General features: G+C 40.1%; 1 protein-coding gene across 1 annotated transcript; it reads right to left on the minus strand.

Annotated features, from left to right (window-relative positions):
• Positions 1-697: 697 nt before the first annotated feature.
• On the minus strand, positions 698-12,281 carry LOC125179008. The gene is made up of 4 exons (XM_047884031.1): positions 10,793-12,281; positions 9,297-9,411; positions 8,388-8,512; positions 698-2,339 (listed from the first exon to the last, which is right to left on the minus strand). The coding sequence occupies exons 1-4, from the start codon at positions 12,186-12,188 to the stop codon at positions 1,165-1,167; spliced, it is 2,811 nt and encodes a 936-aa protein (XP_047739987.1). The 5' UTR covers positions 12,189-12,281; the 3' UTR covers positions 698-1,164.
• Between the last annotated feature and the right edge of the window lie 4,656 nt (positions 12,282-16,937).

Consider the following 16,937-nt stretch of genomic DNA (forward strand, 5'->3'; position numbering starts at 1 on the left):
TGTGTTTCCAAGCTCAAGTCCGCGGCACAAACCATTAACTTCAAATGCAGCCCTACTTGTGTGGTTAAGATCTTAATGATCTTAAAGGTTCAGGGAAAGAACTAAATTAACAAACAGGCCTTAGAGCTCCGGCGGCTATTTCTCCGTGGAGCTCCTTCCAGGTGTGAAGTCATTAATGCATGTCCCGCATGAGGTGATTAGGGGGGCGAAGGTAGCTGTAGTGACACGCACTGCAGGAACTGGCGATCAAAACATATAATTTGCATGCATATTTTAATTATTAAATGACCTATGTATATCCATTTTTGTTTAATATGAATTGCTCTCCTCATAGAAACTTTTGTTGTTTTCCCACCACAAACCGCCATCTGGTTTATATGTTTAATTAAGCAGGGTATGAATGTTTTGCATAGCGGCCGCGTAGAAAATGACTTCTTTGCACTGGGTTCGAATCACAAACTTCAGTTCATTATGTATTTTGTTAGCGCATTTCCTCATTTCTGGAAAAAATGCCCTATTGTATGCCTCCATCTGTCCGCCCGTCTGTTTGTCCGTCCGTGACTTCACGTTTTCGTCGACGAGAAAATGCGCTCTCTGTCACTCACTGCAGTGAGTACCGAGTTATATTTTTATTGTTGTGTTTAGGCTTGTGGTGCATGAAGCATCTCCCTGCCTTAAACTTCTTCACTATAGCAAGATTTTCTTCACGCGAGAGAAACAGGCACAGGAATAATATACAAGCTTACAGTTTACCATTCTTATTATTGTTTTTTTTTCTAAGGTTAAATGGTCTAAGCTGATATATTATTGGTTTTAAATCTAAATTCAAACAAATTTGAAATTGTTTGAATAGGAACTGATTTATTGAATTTTGAGGAACTCAGATTGTTCTAGGTTGTAGTACGACCAAATATTATGCTGTATAGTATGGTTCACATTACTAAAATATGAAAGTGTGAACTAATAATTACGATTTGAATTTATTCTCTATTCACATATGGACAACTGAAGATGATGCTCTCATTTAATAAAAATTACAAAAACTTGCATTCACTTATTATCATCACTTTCAAATAATTGTAAAAATACATTGATACATAAATACGAGATAATGAATGGCTACCAGCTCCACATAGGCGCACAAAGAGACTGGGAGAAGTAAGTCTAAACATGTGTTAAATGATATGCTGATCCGTCGGTCAGGGTGGCTGCCCTCACGTTGCCTCTCTTACTGTAGACCGCGACATGTTTGCCTCCATGTGGCAACGTATTGCTGAAATTCATCCTGTCGGGCTTCTTTTTCGAGTTGAAAAGATCTGGAGGTTCAACTTCAGTGAAGGAACTCTCCAGAGATCCGTTATCCTGGTCGTCATGATTGAGGTGTTGCTCGTTGAACGAGTTGGTCATAGGAAGCCCGGGACTGTTGGAAAATAATCGTCGGGGGAGCGTCCTCGATACGAACATAGACGTGGAAGCAACGGCGGGAGGGGATGGAAGATTGTCACCATCATCGACAGGTGGAGAAGAATTAGTCGAATTGAAGTCAGAATAATTGGAAGGATCGTTGGCGAGGGTTAAGGATCCATCTACTTGGTTATCAGAACTTGTGTCACGATGTGAAGAAACCTGTAAGGATGTTTGTCGCTGGAGTGCTTCAATGGTATTTTGATACACTGTGTTGTGGTCAGTATCGATATCAGATGTGTCCGCGCTGGTGACTTGAAACTCCTCTGCGTTGACGTACTCTGGGCAGAGAGGAATGGTGCCCGCGGAAGGGAATTGTGAGCTTCTGGCTGGCGTTTCGTGTCGCGAGCAGTGAAGTGACGGAGGTGCGACTTCGATCGCATTGTCTTGAATGTCTTGCTCGTTAATTGTGTCGTTGCTGCTAGGCTTGGTGAGGTCAACAAGAGACGACGAATCATTGAAACTCTGTGACGACGTGGTACCGATGAAGCAGCCTTGAGAAGACGACTGACTACGAAGCTGTCTCCTAGAATCGTTCGTAAGGTAGGTGCGAATCGTGTCCGAAGTAAACGACCGCCCGCTCCCTATGTGACTTTCACTTCGACACTTCATCATCATGGTTCTTCCAGTGCTTTGTTCGTCTCCGCTTCCGGAAAGTTTTTCTTGATGCCAAGGTGCGAAATTGGCCATGTGAGCGTGTCCAGTGAAGAGGGCGGCCAAGAATGATGCTCCTGCTGAGGCGGCAGCGCTGAGCAGCGACCAGCCGTACCTGAAAGAGTAGTGGCTGGACCAGGCGGTGCCTTGACGCGCCGTTGCCACGAACTCCTCAGTAATCACCGACAGGAACCAAACCACCGCCACGCCGGTGCTCAGACCTGCAATAATATGGTTAATTTAATCATTCGACCTCAAACAGTGCTCAGACATAGCTTCCAATAATTTCGATACATTAATGTAACAATCAAATATTCTACGATGCACCGTGAGTGAAGTTTCAAAATTTAATGAATTGATTTTTAACTATTTTAAGAGGACGTCACTGCTTTACGAAATGGAATCTTTGCACAGTTACAGAAACAAAGCAGAGCTATGGGTGCTCACTGGTGTTAGCACGGTAAGCATATATGCACAATGAGAGTACAGTGTATACGATTCTTCCAAAAATGATTGTTTTGAATAAGAGGCTTATGTTTAAAATGTGAAAATGTGAGCAGAACAAAAACAGTCAAGCGGAGACTTAGTGATCAGTTATGATGAATAAAATCACAGCTTTGACGTAATATTAATAATCTTTCCGAATGTATAAAGGCCTACGAAGTTGAATGTTGCTTCAGGTATACTACACTTGAGTAATTCTCTACTCAAATTGCTTGCAATGCATCAATTTTTCTATTAGCTCATTTGATATCCATGAAGTGTTAATGATACAATGTTAGCGATGTTAGAAGTCTGGGACAGAAGTTACTTGGTGGAAGTCTAGTACGTATTTCAAACTACCGTCATTTTTGAAAAGATCCGGTCAAATGTCCTGTTTTGGATCTATAATCAGTCGGATATATCATCAATCCAAGTTCTAGCTCAGGATCCGCGAGTGAAATTTGTCTCCAGTGCACCCAGTATGAGCCACCGCATCGGCGACGAGACGTCGCCTAACTTGCATGGCGGCATGAGCAGCGCGCCGAGTTACCCGCCCTGAGTGCCCGCGCTGTGAACGCTGCTCATAAGTTACGACCAGCAGTGCAGCCGCTCTTGAACTGACTCTGAAAGGCCTAATTAAAGCTGCTTAGCAGTGTAAATGCACTATTCCGTAGCATTCAAAACTTTAGTTACACGCCCTTATAAATAGCTTCCGTAACTTTATAAACTAAAAAACTGCATTGCAACTACAAATACCTCTTCTCGCTTCGAGTCACCGACATGTGGAACAGCCTTCCTGATTACATCATTGACGCTCCAAGTATGAACGCATTTAAGAACAGACCAGGTAAAACTACTAAAAAATATATGTTCAGACCTGAAATGCCTGGCATCATATCGAACCCGGTGGAAGTCTAGTAGCTATTTCAAACTATCAACTTTGAAAAGATCCGGTAAAAGGACCTGTTTTTAGATCTCATGTGAACTAAGTCACGAAAAGTACAAGAATCGGCGTCAAGCCACATCAGGCCTACTCTTCAGCTCAGACATCACTATGATACCATGATATTATTTCTGTTTTATTGTTCTGTGTTGCACTTATAAATATTTAATATCGGTTACAATTCTTCCAAATATGTGGGCATTTGTTGAATAAAGCATTGATTACCCATGTGTATTCCATCCATGATTTCTCAATAAGAGGGGTATCGAATCTGTCGAAATGTTCATTCAGAGATGATGAAAGAAGAAACACGAATACAGTAAAAATAATTCGTTTGCTACCGTATGATAGTTGCTGACTGTTGGCATACAGTAGTGGGAATTGCGTCAACTTTTTAGCCAGATCTAGTCTATTTCTAATTATTCAATGAGAAGAACATTCAAATAAATTGTGTATTTTTCATTGCATGTATCTTTCACGTCCAATAATATCATGCTTGAAAGGTCTGATCTCGAAGCGTTGATTATGTATATGAGTATCGATATTATGAATGAAACTATTTTAAAAATACATAATTTTACGCGTCGCGGCATGATCGAATAAGAACAGTATACTTTTAGTGTGCATTTGTCCCGAGCGCCATTGAGAATGTATCAATAACATCCCTGCTCCAATTGGGTTTTGATAGTGAAGTTGTTGATGATCGCAAGTCGGAATTAATTCAATATTTAAACTTATGAACTGGATAGAAATAGCAACAAACGCAAAAATTAAACCATTGGAAACGAACGCAAATTAAACGCGGGGAGAATAAAGCTTGTAACAGTCTCTATCAATTAAAACTGAGAAAATTGTGCAGGGCATTATGCATCTCCCAGAAAGAGAAGGAAATAATATTGGCGCTTGGAAATGTGCAGTAAATGTTGCATACTAACGATTTTTGAGGACACTTAGGCCGATGGACGCCCATTAGAATGCAGCGCACGTTTCGAGGAGCAGGCGCAACATCAGCAAAATTATCTCTCAGAGATGCACCACCGCGCGAGTTTTCTATTCAGCAGTTTTAGGTAAGTATTAATTGTAGATATTAGATTGATGAAATGTGCAGTATGGTTCCTGATTGAGGAAAATTCTAGGGACGATTCTCTAATGAGGCAGAAACTTCAAGGTTTTATTTTAAATTGACACTGTATAGTTATTATTATTCGATTTCCGGCTCCAATAAATTGGAGACACAAATTCGACTTGAAAACTAAATTGAATTTCAAACTGCTCTTTTTATTGAAACAAAACGCTGAGTTCATTAACTCTTCCGGTCTTTTCAGATTTTTCTTGCATTTTATTACCGTTTTACTTGCAGTCAGAAGTACGATTAAAAGCTGCAACGAAAATTCAGAATAAAAACTTTAATAAATTATGATGCTTTTGTGAACGACCAGTGAATGCGTATCTGGACTCCGGGATAACACCTTGCACTAAAGCCCCATGAAGCAGGTAATAGGATTATTGAGGCACTCAATTCGTCATAAATATTGGAACAACTCCCAAGTGAAGGGAAAAGAGGATTCGTGCGCATAGCAGTCAGTTCAGAGCTGTGCCCATGAACATATGAAGCCATTCAAGAGACGTGAATTGAGTACTCTGAATGAATAGATAAATGAATCAGACCGAAAGCTAATTACTTTTATGCCTGAAACTAGCCACCCGTATAGCATTTTTATGCATTGCACTTACAGCCTAAGAGATAATACCTCAGTAGAAGTGAATTCTATTTTACAGGCTTGAATTGCCAAGTATGAATATTTAAGAACGAAATGATTCCGCACTCTGACAGCACAATACACAATTGTCCATGGCCTTGCAGTGCTGCTGTGCATTGCTCTTTCACACGCAGGAGTTTTAAGGATTCGTAGGAGGAATTTTTTGTCTCCTGCACGTGACAGCTTTACTTATGTGTTGGAGGAATTTTATTTGTCTAGTTTACATTCTGGCGTTACAAGTAAGTCAGGGGGATAGGTATGTTAAGGGGAATTTTTCTTATAGGTTCAGAGCATTCAAGGTGCACATGCGTGCGGGGATGGAGACTTGTTTCACGACCTCCTCCTAACGCAAGTTCCATCAAGACAATGACTACGAAAACACATTACCAGTAATTGGAGAACGCAGACGACACTTGGTGAGCGCAATTGTGTTATTGTTGTCGTACATAATGAATTTCCTATTGCGAAAAATTCCTATTGTCCTCTCCTTATCTAGGCGCTCAGGCCTGTCGATGCGCTAGGAATTTCTGTTGTCTCTTCCGCATTTTGGCGTTCAGTGCGGCATTTTGGCACTTGCAGGCATTCAACGCAGCAGATTCGCCAGGGCATTTCTGTTATTTTTTTTCACATTCAGGCGTTCAGTGGAGCAGATTTGCTAGGGCACTTCTGTTATTTTTTGCGCATTTTCTCATTTATGGAAAAATGCACTATTGTGCTCGCCATGTCCGTCTGTCTGTCTGTCCGTCCGTCCGTCTGTCCGTCCGTCCGTCCGTCCGTGACCTCAAGTTTTCGTCGACGAGAAAATGCGCTCTCTGTCACTCACTGCAGTGAGTACTGAGTTATATTTTTTTCAAATACGGGCGCTCATGCACTGGAGCAGATTCACTATAGGGCATTTTTGTTGTTTAATTCCTTCCACATACAAGGCTTTATAGTGGAGCATATTTGCTAGGGAATTTCTGTTATTTTCCACATGTAGGCGTTCAATGGAGCAGATTCGCTTGGGAATTTCTGTTATCTCTTTCACGTGCAGGCGTTCAGTGCTGAAGATGTACTGGGGACTTTCAGTTGTCGCGCCTTCAGGGTTGCAGGTAAAGAAAGACACTTCGCATGGCGGCCATTGATGGACCTCTGGCGGAGGAGCTATTCGTCCCTCTCGTCGTCCAGATGTCGCCATGAATAAAGAACACCTGAGGGGCTCCGTGCATTTTAGCTGCGACTCTGACCAGTCGGTGCTCGGTGGAAACTCCTTTAAACATTTTATGTGGGTTACTGCAGGCCAATAAACACCAGCGGTAGATCTTCGTCGAATCGGTCATGACTTTGAACGAAGCTTCGCGAGTACTTAATTAAAAATAAACTGAACGCCTTTTGCGAGATTAAAACAGAGGAGAAATGTAATAAATAAACTAATATGCTAATTGTGTTCGCGAGTCGTCATGTGTTCGAAGTGTTCCATATGGTTAAATATACAACTGTTATAAATTACCGAATACAGAAAACATATCTCACCTGATTAATTGCTTACAAATGCAACAACAAATTTGTGAGATACATATCGTCTTAGTAATCAAATTGTCAAATATGTAATGCTGTGCGTGGATTCAGTGACCTAGAAGAACCCAAGTCAGTGAGGCTTCAATCCCCAATCAAGGATGTTTTCAACTGAAGAGATCGAATGAAGAGCTTCAATTCAAGATCTCCTCAGCAATCGAAAAGAAACCAGAAAGAAGCGGCGCTCTAACTTAGGCGAGTAACTTTGCCATCCTTTAACTTGGGTGGACCGAGATGGCAGTAAAACTTTGTCCTTCACGTTGTTCCACAGTGACATTAACTTTCTCCAAAACTGTCATTCACTTTATCCAACGCTGTTATTCACTATCTCTCACACTGATATTGACTCTCCCCCTCATTATCATTCACTCTTTCCCGCAATGGCATTCACTCCTTACCTTATAGGCATCCACTCTCTCCATATAATCATTCGTTTTCTTCCCACAATCATTCACACTTTCCAAACTATTTTTCATTTTTTATCTCCCATATTCAATCTTCGTTTCAATCATTCACTCACGCCCCCGAAATCATTCACTCTCTCCACACTGTCAATCACACTCCAATGCACATATTCACTATAAGCGCACTATCATTCATTATCTTTCCCACTTTCATTCACATACTGTTTTATACGCTCACTCAAACTTTCCCGCGCTATCTTTCACGCCCACTCATTGTCGTTAACTGTATCCTCAACATCGTGCATTTCCTGCCAACCATTATTCACTCTCCATACTATTACTCTATTATATTACTCTCTCATTCATCATTCTACACTTTCATTCGGAACCTATGCCTATCATCAGACACACACTTTCAATTATCATTTATACCCTTCCACTCAATTAACCATTCACTCAATTCCAAAACTCTCTTCCTTCACTTACTACCAATCGTACTCAATCTACAGCTTATAAAATTCGTATTATACTTGCATATCATTTGCATTTTTACCTGCAGTCGACAAATTCCAGAAATTATCAATGGTTATTACATTGAGAACTTCGAGTTCAGTGCTGCGGAATCGTCCACAAAAACTCCGAACAGCCTGCAGACCGAGAAGTTGGCAGAATATGCCAGCAACTCGACAAAACCTGCATACAAATTTTAGGCAGCGAGCAAAGCGGCAATCGATGCACCGCTTGGGATTTCCTTTTCAGACATGGAGAGCTACCAGCCCAAAGCTGGGTCAGCCTGCCTGGCCTACATCGTACATATGCGTGGCCTGCACCGTTAATTAATATGTCTGGCCTGCTTCGCTAAAATACCTGGATTGCGCCACTAATATCATATGCCTGACCCGCGTCACTAGTATGCCTGACCTGCGTCGCTAGCAAGCCTGACCTGCGTCGCTAGCAAGCCTGACCTNACCTGCGCCACTAATATGCCTGACCTGCGCCACTAATATGCCTGACCTGCGCCACTAATATGCCTGACCTGCGCCACTAATATGCCTGACCTGCGTCGCTAGTAAGCCTGATCTGCACTAATAACTACGGCCTGCCCTGCCCCAGGAGGAAGGTTACCGGCAAGGGTGAAGAGGAGCGTTGCCAGGAGGGCGGCCTGACGCTGGCAGCAGCGGCCCACCACCGCCAGCACCGTTCCTGACACCAACAGCGCACACGATGTCAGCAGGAACGGCGTACTGATTCTGGGCACATACAAACGTCAGCGTTAGCTTAAACGAGTCAATTGAATGAACGTTAAATTTAAATTGGCAGAATTTAATTTATAAAATACCAGTAAACATCTATGCAGGATCGAGACTCATGAAAGTTATCACTAATACGACGTGAAGTTGAAACTATAGAACTGGAGCTTATCCATCAGGAAACGTTCGAAATATATATGACGTACAAATTTTAATAAGATTGCAATATAGATAATTTCATTCATTAGGAAAGGATTTTTTATCCTCATATACCACATAAATATTCATGGTTTCTGCAGCACCATATGTGCATGTCAAATTGAATCCTAAAGTATTAGTGCTCACAGGCGTATGCTTCTTAAACGCACATGTGCGTGTCTCAGGATCATGGCGTGTTGTGTGGGGTTATTGTGTGCATGTACATTTCATTGGATCAAGACATGTTATTTTGGGTCGTTGTGTGCGTGTACATTTTATAGGAACATGGCGCGTTTTATAAGGTTATTATCTACATGTACATTTTATTGGATAACGGCATGTTGTGTGCGGTTATTGTGTGCATGTACATTTTATAGGAACATTACGTGTTGTGTAAGGTAATTGTCTACATCACTACATGTATATTTTATATAATCATGGCGTGTTTTATGGAGTTATTGTGCACAAATATTCGTCGCAGCATCTTGGCGTATTGTGTTGGGTTACTGAGGACATGGATGTGTCACAGAATGGCCATATATTGTATGTTGCTGTGCAGCGGATGATGGACGTTAATTGTCCTAACCTGATCCTAGCGACGACGGTGAGGGTGAGGGGAGTGGGGCCAGGCAAACCCCAGTCCCTCTCGCTGACACGCGACGTTACGTAGCTGACGCTGGCACAGCGCGGTGTCAGCAGCACTGCAACAACACGAATGCTTGAGATGGTGTAGCTGACGGAGGCAAAGCCAGAAATTACAAAATGTCGATCAAAATAAAATGTTAAAAAAAATTGAATTTGAAAGATTTAATCTGTTGTTAAAAATGAAGTAGCATTTTGAACTATCCAAAGGCTTTTTTCTAAAAAAAGTTAAGAATTTCGTAAATACTAACTTTAAAATATTTTGTCACGACCAAGTAACGGAAGCTCGTTCATATAAATAATAAACTTTAAAATTATTGTGCATGCAATGAACAACATGAGTAAAAAGAAGCTAACCAGTTCAAAGATCGAAAAGTCGTTTGGAATTACAGGGGGTTTATTGCGGTGAACTTATAACAGGCGAAAACACGACCGGTTCGGTTAGCTGCATCCGCGACCAGTACTCCGAAGTGTTGCACCGCTAAGAAGTGCTGCTCGAATAGCTGCATTTAATAGCATTCTCAGCGGGCGATCGAATATAAGGACTTTGTTAGGGCGTTTGACCGGACCCTGCACGCGTCGCCCTGCACGCAAAACCGAGCAGCAACTCTGGGCACCCATAACACGTCAAAGACTATGCCAATAGAAGCACAAATCTTGGGGATACGCCCGACAAGGGGCATCTCGATAAGGGATATTTGATATCCCGATAAGGGATATTAAAGCAAATAATGATTCAAAGTTACGTCATCACTAAGACATCGTTCAAATTTGGGCTTGTCCGAGCCATTCTGCGTACAGCGGCAATCCACGACCGCCCTTCCCTACTTGGTATCTCGATAATTTTTCTCCGCTCGGGGCTACGAAGCTGGATTAATTAATGCATTTATTTTGCATGCAGATTTGGGCAGAGTTCATTCGTTCCAGCATCAAAGCAGAGCATCTCCGTGATTTTAATTCATCAGAAAAACAATGGACGTTGGGGGAAAATTCCAGCCTTATTTTGGGTCAATATAAATAGCGAATGCCGTCAGGCAAACAAGCAATAATAAAACGTTATTTGATTCATATAAAATTCAGCCCCGTGGCATTAGTGATTATAATTGAGTTAATTTGAATCTGGACGCGCTGGAATTTTAGTTCCAGTAGCGACGCAATAAGCAGGCACTGCGAATGTCATCACAGCAATTGAAATGGGAAGAAAAGTTACAAATCTAGACAACATTTCAAAATTTAATCCGCGCTATATTCTGATAAATATAGCGTCATGAATCGTCGTCAATAAATTTGTCAATAATATTCGTCAATAAATTTAATCGGCGCTACATCATAATGTCGCTGCACTAAAAATGCACATACGCCTACACATTTTATGAGCATTCATTCAGGAAGTCAGAATTTGAACTACAGTAAAAACAAAAATTTGCCAAAACAACTCACTAATGTTGATAGAAGAGACGTTGAGGGTCGGGCAGACACTCCAAAGGCCGAGCATGAAGGCCACCGTCGACACCTTGTGGTCGTTGCGAGGCCGCTCGCCTGAATCGTAATCGTCCTGGTAAAGCTCCGCTGATTGCACCCTGCCGGTGTGGCTACCGGTATTTCTGCCAGCGTTGCTGCCAATATTGCTGTCAGAATTGCTCTCAATATAACTGCCAGTATAGCGGAGCTTTTGGTCTTGCGTATCTGTGTTCACTGGGCCTTGAGATTCAAGTCTTGAGTTTCCATCTCGATATCGGTCCCACAATTCAGGTCGCTGAGTCTTATGCCTAAAACGAACCCGAGTTTCAGGTTGGTAGAAGTGTGGTCCATGAGTCGTATATCTCTCAGGGTCTTGGCTCAGGGTCGAATCGTGAGTATTTGAAGTCTTTTCATCAGCATTGTTGATGAGTTCTTTGTTTTGCAACTGGGCGTTTAATCGTTGGTGGAAAATCGGAGACAGGTTTTCATCTAGACGCTTCAAAGGAATTGACCTGCCGGGCTCGGGAAGTGGAAACTCATATTCCAAATTATGTTTTAAATTTATATTTGTGGTAAAAGACGGATTGCTGGAATAAGAGCTCGCTGCAGCGGCACCGTCGACTGCCGGAGCCCATGCCGCAAATTTCGTTAAGTTTCGGTGACTGAAGTTAAGATCTGTCGACTTGTGTCGGTTCAGACGGGTGAACGGATTTATCCACTCTGTTATGTTGACACCTTTGTAAACAATGTCACTATTATCTTCTACAACTACATAAGATTTTGTTCTCGCACTTTCGTTTTGGTCAAGTGATTCTTGGTTTATATGATCTTCTCGTGTTCCCACTTGTTTTTTCACCCTTGACAACTGGCGGCGGCTTGATTGTAGAAAAACTCCTTGATTAGTATAACCTGGAAATTGTTCACTTCTAGATGAGAATTTTTGCAGGTAATCTTCTTTATAATTAAAATTTTGGTGTTGGTCCTCAATGTCCGCCTTTTCACCGGCCGAGAAGTAACTATTCGCGTCACGATTGGACGATTCCAGTTGCTGTTGTGACGGTAAAGTTGTCATGGAATAGGCGTCCAATGGCCGATACATTTGCTGATTGACTGGATATGTCTCTGGGTGGAAAAGGAAACCGTGGCTACGAAGAGGTTGGTGTTGGTGAAGCTTTTGGTTGTCAAACGTAAAGGCATGGTGATTCAAGCGAAATGACATGTCTGGGTAGTAAGGATGAGGGTCATCAAGGAGAATGGGTTCAGTCGTGACTGCCCAGTAAGGAGAGACCAGGGCAGCCAGCAGTAAAGCCGTGGCTATTATGGAGCACCAAACTCCTCCAACGCCTGCGCACCAAACCAACGCCCCGCGACCCATTGCGCTCACTGCGTCTTATTCAAAGTCCTTGTGGTTTGATTAGTGCATGACTCAGTAAAGGATCAGGTTTGCTATAACATCAAGGTGCTACTGAGCATGGTCACTGGTCAGTTTATGTAAAGTGATTGAGCAGAACAAGCCAAAATTGTACTGTTTAACACAAAAGTAGTTAATAACTGCAATACATCTGAAAAAAAAACAAGTGAACACTGCACAGTTAGTTTTATGTTCGGTTTCGGTACAAAATACTCAATACACGATGTCCTAATTACCGCAAAATAGTACAGGGTGGGCCGAAAGTCACAGAACCATTTCAATTGTAAATAACTTTTTTTCAGTTATATGTTTAAATTTTAGTATCATAAAGTCAAGGCGATGGAAATTGATTTTCTATCACAAATTTAATTTTATTATTATAAAAAATTTAATTTTATAATCATCACTAATTTACTTTTAATAAACTTTAGAAACTTTATCGTTAAGCGTGAAAAATAACATCCTGCAACTGCCTTCCATCTGCTTCACAAATTGCAGCAATTTCGATTACTTCTGCCATAACCTTTTCAAAGTTTCTGGGCTTATTTCTCTTATTTCTCTAGTGATGTTTTCCTTTAGCTCCATTAAAGATTGCAGCTTGTCGGAACAATCTTGTGGTTGCTTGTGGTTGTTGTCTCTAACATTAAAATGCTTTCGATAAGCTCTCTGGGTTTGAATTATTGAGCCTGGATTTTTATAGTAAAAATTTCACAATTTGTGTACAATGCACGGTACTGAATTTCTCCATGATTAATTTTCAGGATCTGAAAAAATTGAAATTTTCATGACAATAAAAAATATTAAGAAATAACAAATATTTTAAAATATTGGTCAGCGACTTTTAGCCCACCAGTAGAACTTGCTGATCTTAATCTCTAAGAAAGAAAGTATTAATAATTTATTTTGTCTGAAATGTACCTACCCATGAATGATTCATTATTTAAAAAAATATATTATCATGAAAGAAGAAATAAAACTTGGCAAAAAGTATGTTTTGCAACATTTCTTGTACTACAAAGACTAATGTAATATATATATAAAAAAATTCTTATATAATTTCATTGCTTCTTTGCTCCAAAGAAAGGAGGCTGCGACGACTAAGCAGCAGCAATTGCTTGCATCATGCAAGATGTGACCAAGTCGTGTCGCAACACCGGCGCTTCTGGCAGGTCAGCGAGCCAGTGATGGTCGTAGAACTACCAGTGGCCCGGAAAAACTGACCTATCACCGATTACAACAACATCAATGCGGCTAGACAACGCGACGCACACCAGCGTTCGTGCGCCAAGCACGGGACAGATGACCAGAAGTGATGCAGTATTTTTGCCGATGACCGACTGTTCGCCATATTTCACTTAACAAAAAGTAGCGGTGAAGTCGTAACTAAGAAAGTAGCACTCAACATCATACAGTAGTAGAAACTATAGACACTCTTCTCGCTGGAAATTAGATGCAGGACTAATATTAATTTAATTTTTACCCAATTTAGTGACTTTTTTAATACTAATGCCCATCTTCTTCCATGCGATATAAATAGCAGCGATTGTATATGTATTTGAAAAGGAATTGTATTAATCCAAAGTCACGACCCACTTGATCTCTAAGGTAAAACTAATGATCATAAATACATACTGAAATTAGACTTGCTCAAATATTCAGCAGGTATTCAACTCCGCGCCCAAAAATATAGAATGATTCTATCAAAACGAAAATAACTTAAACTCAACATACTTTTACGATTTAAATATTGAACCACTGTCTAAGAGAGCAATGGATTATTTTGGACCACATCAAAAAACCCGACGGAATTCTTTGCAAATTCGATAGTCGTTGAGAACAGTCGCTTGATTTATTGCCAGGTGTTTGGAACGCTGCAGACAGGAACGTCATCGATGGCTTTCTCTCACTCGAGATTTTTCGGAACCAATAAGGTTATTTTTCTCGCAAAGTTGCAACTTCTTGCTCTTTCCTAGATGATTTTGTCTTAGGAAATTTATTGGTTCCTTTTGGCGTTTTATTTCTGATATGAAATTTTCAGTTTAGTATTTTCCCTGAGTAGTTTTAATTTGAAATTTTCAGTTTAATCATTTTCCCTTTATAGTTTAGCATTTCCTCTGAGGCCAAACTTCGAAATTTCCGCGCAATTTAAGAAAATTTGCGGAAAGTACTTCCTCTTCGCGTTGGTTTGACAAGTTCAACAGCAAATACGCGTTCAAGATTAATTAATGAACTCATTATCTCTTAATTTTCGTGTTTTTCGAATAATTTTCTTGAAATGGTGATATATTATGTTATTTCTCACTTAGGAGTTGCATAAAAATTTGCAATTTTTCATCTATTGAGGCAATTAAATTGAAATTATTAAATAAACAAGTTGAATTAGATAGTAGCATCTGAAAATATTGCATAGTTTGGTTCCATCTGAGTCCACATTTCGGTATGTAATATAAATGCAAAAGAAAAAATATTAAATACGTAATTCGATATCGTTTGATAGGATTATAGAATGTAACTTTTCAGGAGAATATAAATTGTTATGAATAATTTAACATTTCATTCTAAATTAATGTTGCATAAGCGTCTGTGAAATAATTCACGAAAAAAGCCTGGCGAACGGTAACAATTATGAATGAAAAACCACTGCTGACAAAGACGTTTGCGGATTGGAAAACAGGAAATATTTAATTTCAAATCACTGTAAGGTCCAATTGGCTACTAAAAATTTATTGAGTTCATTCTATTTGCCTAATTCATGAAAACGGTATATTTATGTCTAGAAGGTATGTGATAAAAGTTTGCGTGATGAGGTATAATTAATGACGAGTATAAATTGTAAATTAACCATCAAATTCAACAAAATCTAATGGAAATGGTAACTTGTTCCATAATATACATTAGTGTTCAAGTTATAAGTAATTGCTATTTAAAAGTTACCGTAATGCGTAGCAGCGTTTGCTTACGGGCACACAATGCGAGGGCTTTGCGCAAACGAGCTTGTTTGCACTACGGAGATGACACTTGCCCTGCCATGTCGACTGCTGCTGGACAAATAACATTAAATATGACTGGCGTCATCTGATGCCCTTTACGCTGAGCCGGAGGTCCAGGCTTGGTATATTAGCAGAACGATGTAATGAACATTTAGCCTTATACCTGCCAGCAAGAGATGCCTCTGGTGGGTAAATACGCCGGGAAGCGAGCTTGTTCCTGTCAAGTAAACGTCTCGCGATAAAAACGAGTTTTTTTTCTCGGAAATGACGTGTTACATTTGAAATCTTGGCCAGTGATTAAGAGAGCACGGATTTTTTTTAAATCGTATATTTCGTGATATACACTTCTGGACTTTAACGCAGTGCAAGCATGTACTCGTAACATAATTTGCAGAGGTAAAGACCTTATATTTTTATTGTGTGAAGGCAAGGTGTACATACTAGTGGAATGAGGGGAAAGATGATGTGTGTTGTATTTTTGATAGGATGTGAAAGAAGCTTCGCAGCGCTAGTTGCCAGCATGTGAGTCTTGCAAGAGCTAAGACGAGTTATGCTAGAGGTTATTGAGAATGAGTGAGGTGGCTCGGAGTAATGGTGGGGAGTATGGCAGAACTGACGAGAAATTAACACTAGCAATTGTGGGTTTGTCGAAATGATCAAAAGTGGCTGTGGTTGAGGGTGTTAAAAGATATTTGGTAATCTTGTGAAACTTGAGAGAGGGAACGAAGAGAAAAATAATCTTGATTTGATGAAGGTTGATTAAAAACCAATGTACACAAATCATAATAAATAATTCTGTTGCTGTTTCAGGGTTCTTGCAAATTTTTTCTTATTGAAAACATTCAAGTTGCGTGGGATGAAGAGGGTTGAAAATGAAAGCGATAGTCTCTTTGGTTGTCTTAAGCTAATTTCATTTCAATTGAATACATTTTAGTCTTTTAGTATGGGTGCTGACATAAATTTTTGAATACATGACTATTAGCTGCCTACTTGACTGATATGCAAGGGTACGACCAGAGTTCTCCACGCTCCCGTTTTCAATTCCAACCACAAAAGTGAACGTAAGGAAGCTCAAACGACAGCAAGCATTTTCATTCTCTTTAGAAGAAGTTTATCTTCTTCTCCTGTATCTTTCATGTTTCAAACAATGTAATCGCCAATATGATTTGCAGTCACATTTTTCTCAAATGTAAGCTTTAGCGAAAAGAATGACAGAATTACCATCTGTTAGGATCTTGCTTACACTTACTTATAAAGCCTTGGAACTTGAACAACGAACATTATTAGGAGAAATTCAAATGATATTCATTTATCAGAAGTCTGTAGGTATTTTGAATTAATTATATTTATTTATGATCCTGTACAATTAATAGACTGTCTTTAATTACATTTTTAGACGGCAAATAACGGTACAATAGTAAAGGAACATTATATTTTTTATCCTGCAAATGAAATTATCCAAGTGAGGAACGGAATAATGTTGCCCGCACAGTTTTATTCTGAGTCACACCAATACCATATGATAAATTGAAGCCTCACCGAACAAGAATTTCTTTGGCTGTCTTCGTATCAATCCTAACCTCTAGTTAAGCTCCGAGAAAAACATTATACAGATTTTCTTCGTAATCAGAAACAACATGAGCTATGTGCTATGTGATATGCAATGCACGATACAAGATGGACCTAAAAAGAATGGAACATTTGGTGCTCCGAATGAAACTTT

The sequence above is a fragment of the Hyalella azteca genome, unplaced genomic scaffold, assembly GCF_000764305.2.
Source record: "Hyalella azteca isolate HAZT.00-mixed unplaced genomic scaffold, Hazt_2.0.2 contig14333, whole genome shotgun sequence".
NCBI classification, from domain to species: domain Eukaryota; kingdom Metazoa; phylum Arthropoda; class Malacostraca; order Amphipoda; family Hyalellidae; genus Hyalella; species Hyalella azteca.

Excerpts from the sequence above, each read along its gene's own strand:
- LOC125179008 (XM_047884031.1), bottom strand. The coding sequence starts at position 12,188 with ATGGGTCGCGGGGCGTTGGTTTGGTGCGCAGGCGTTGGAGGAGTTTGG. Across the intron at positions 9,412-10,792 it reads CGTCTCTTCTATCAACATTA|TGCTGCTGACACCGCGCTGT; the intron begins GTGAGTTGTTTT and ends GTGTTGTTGCAG. Across the intron at positions 2,340-8,387 it reads GCTCCTCTTCACCCTTGCCG|GTCTGAGCACCGGCGTGGCG; the intron begins GTAACCTTCCTC and ends ATATTATTGCAG.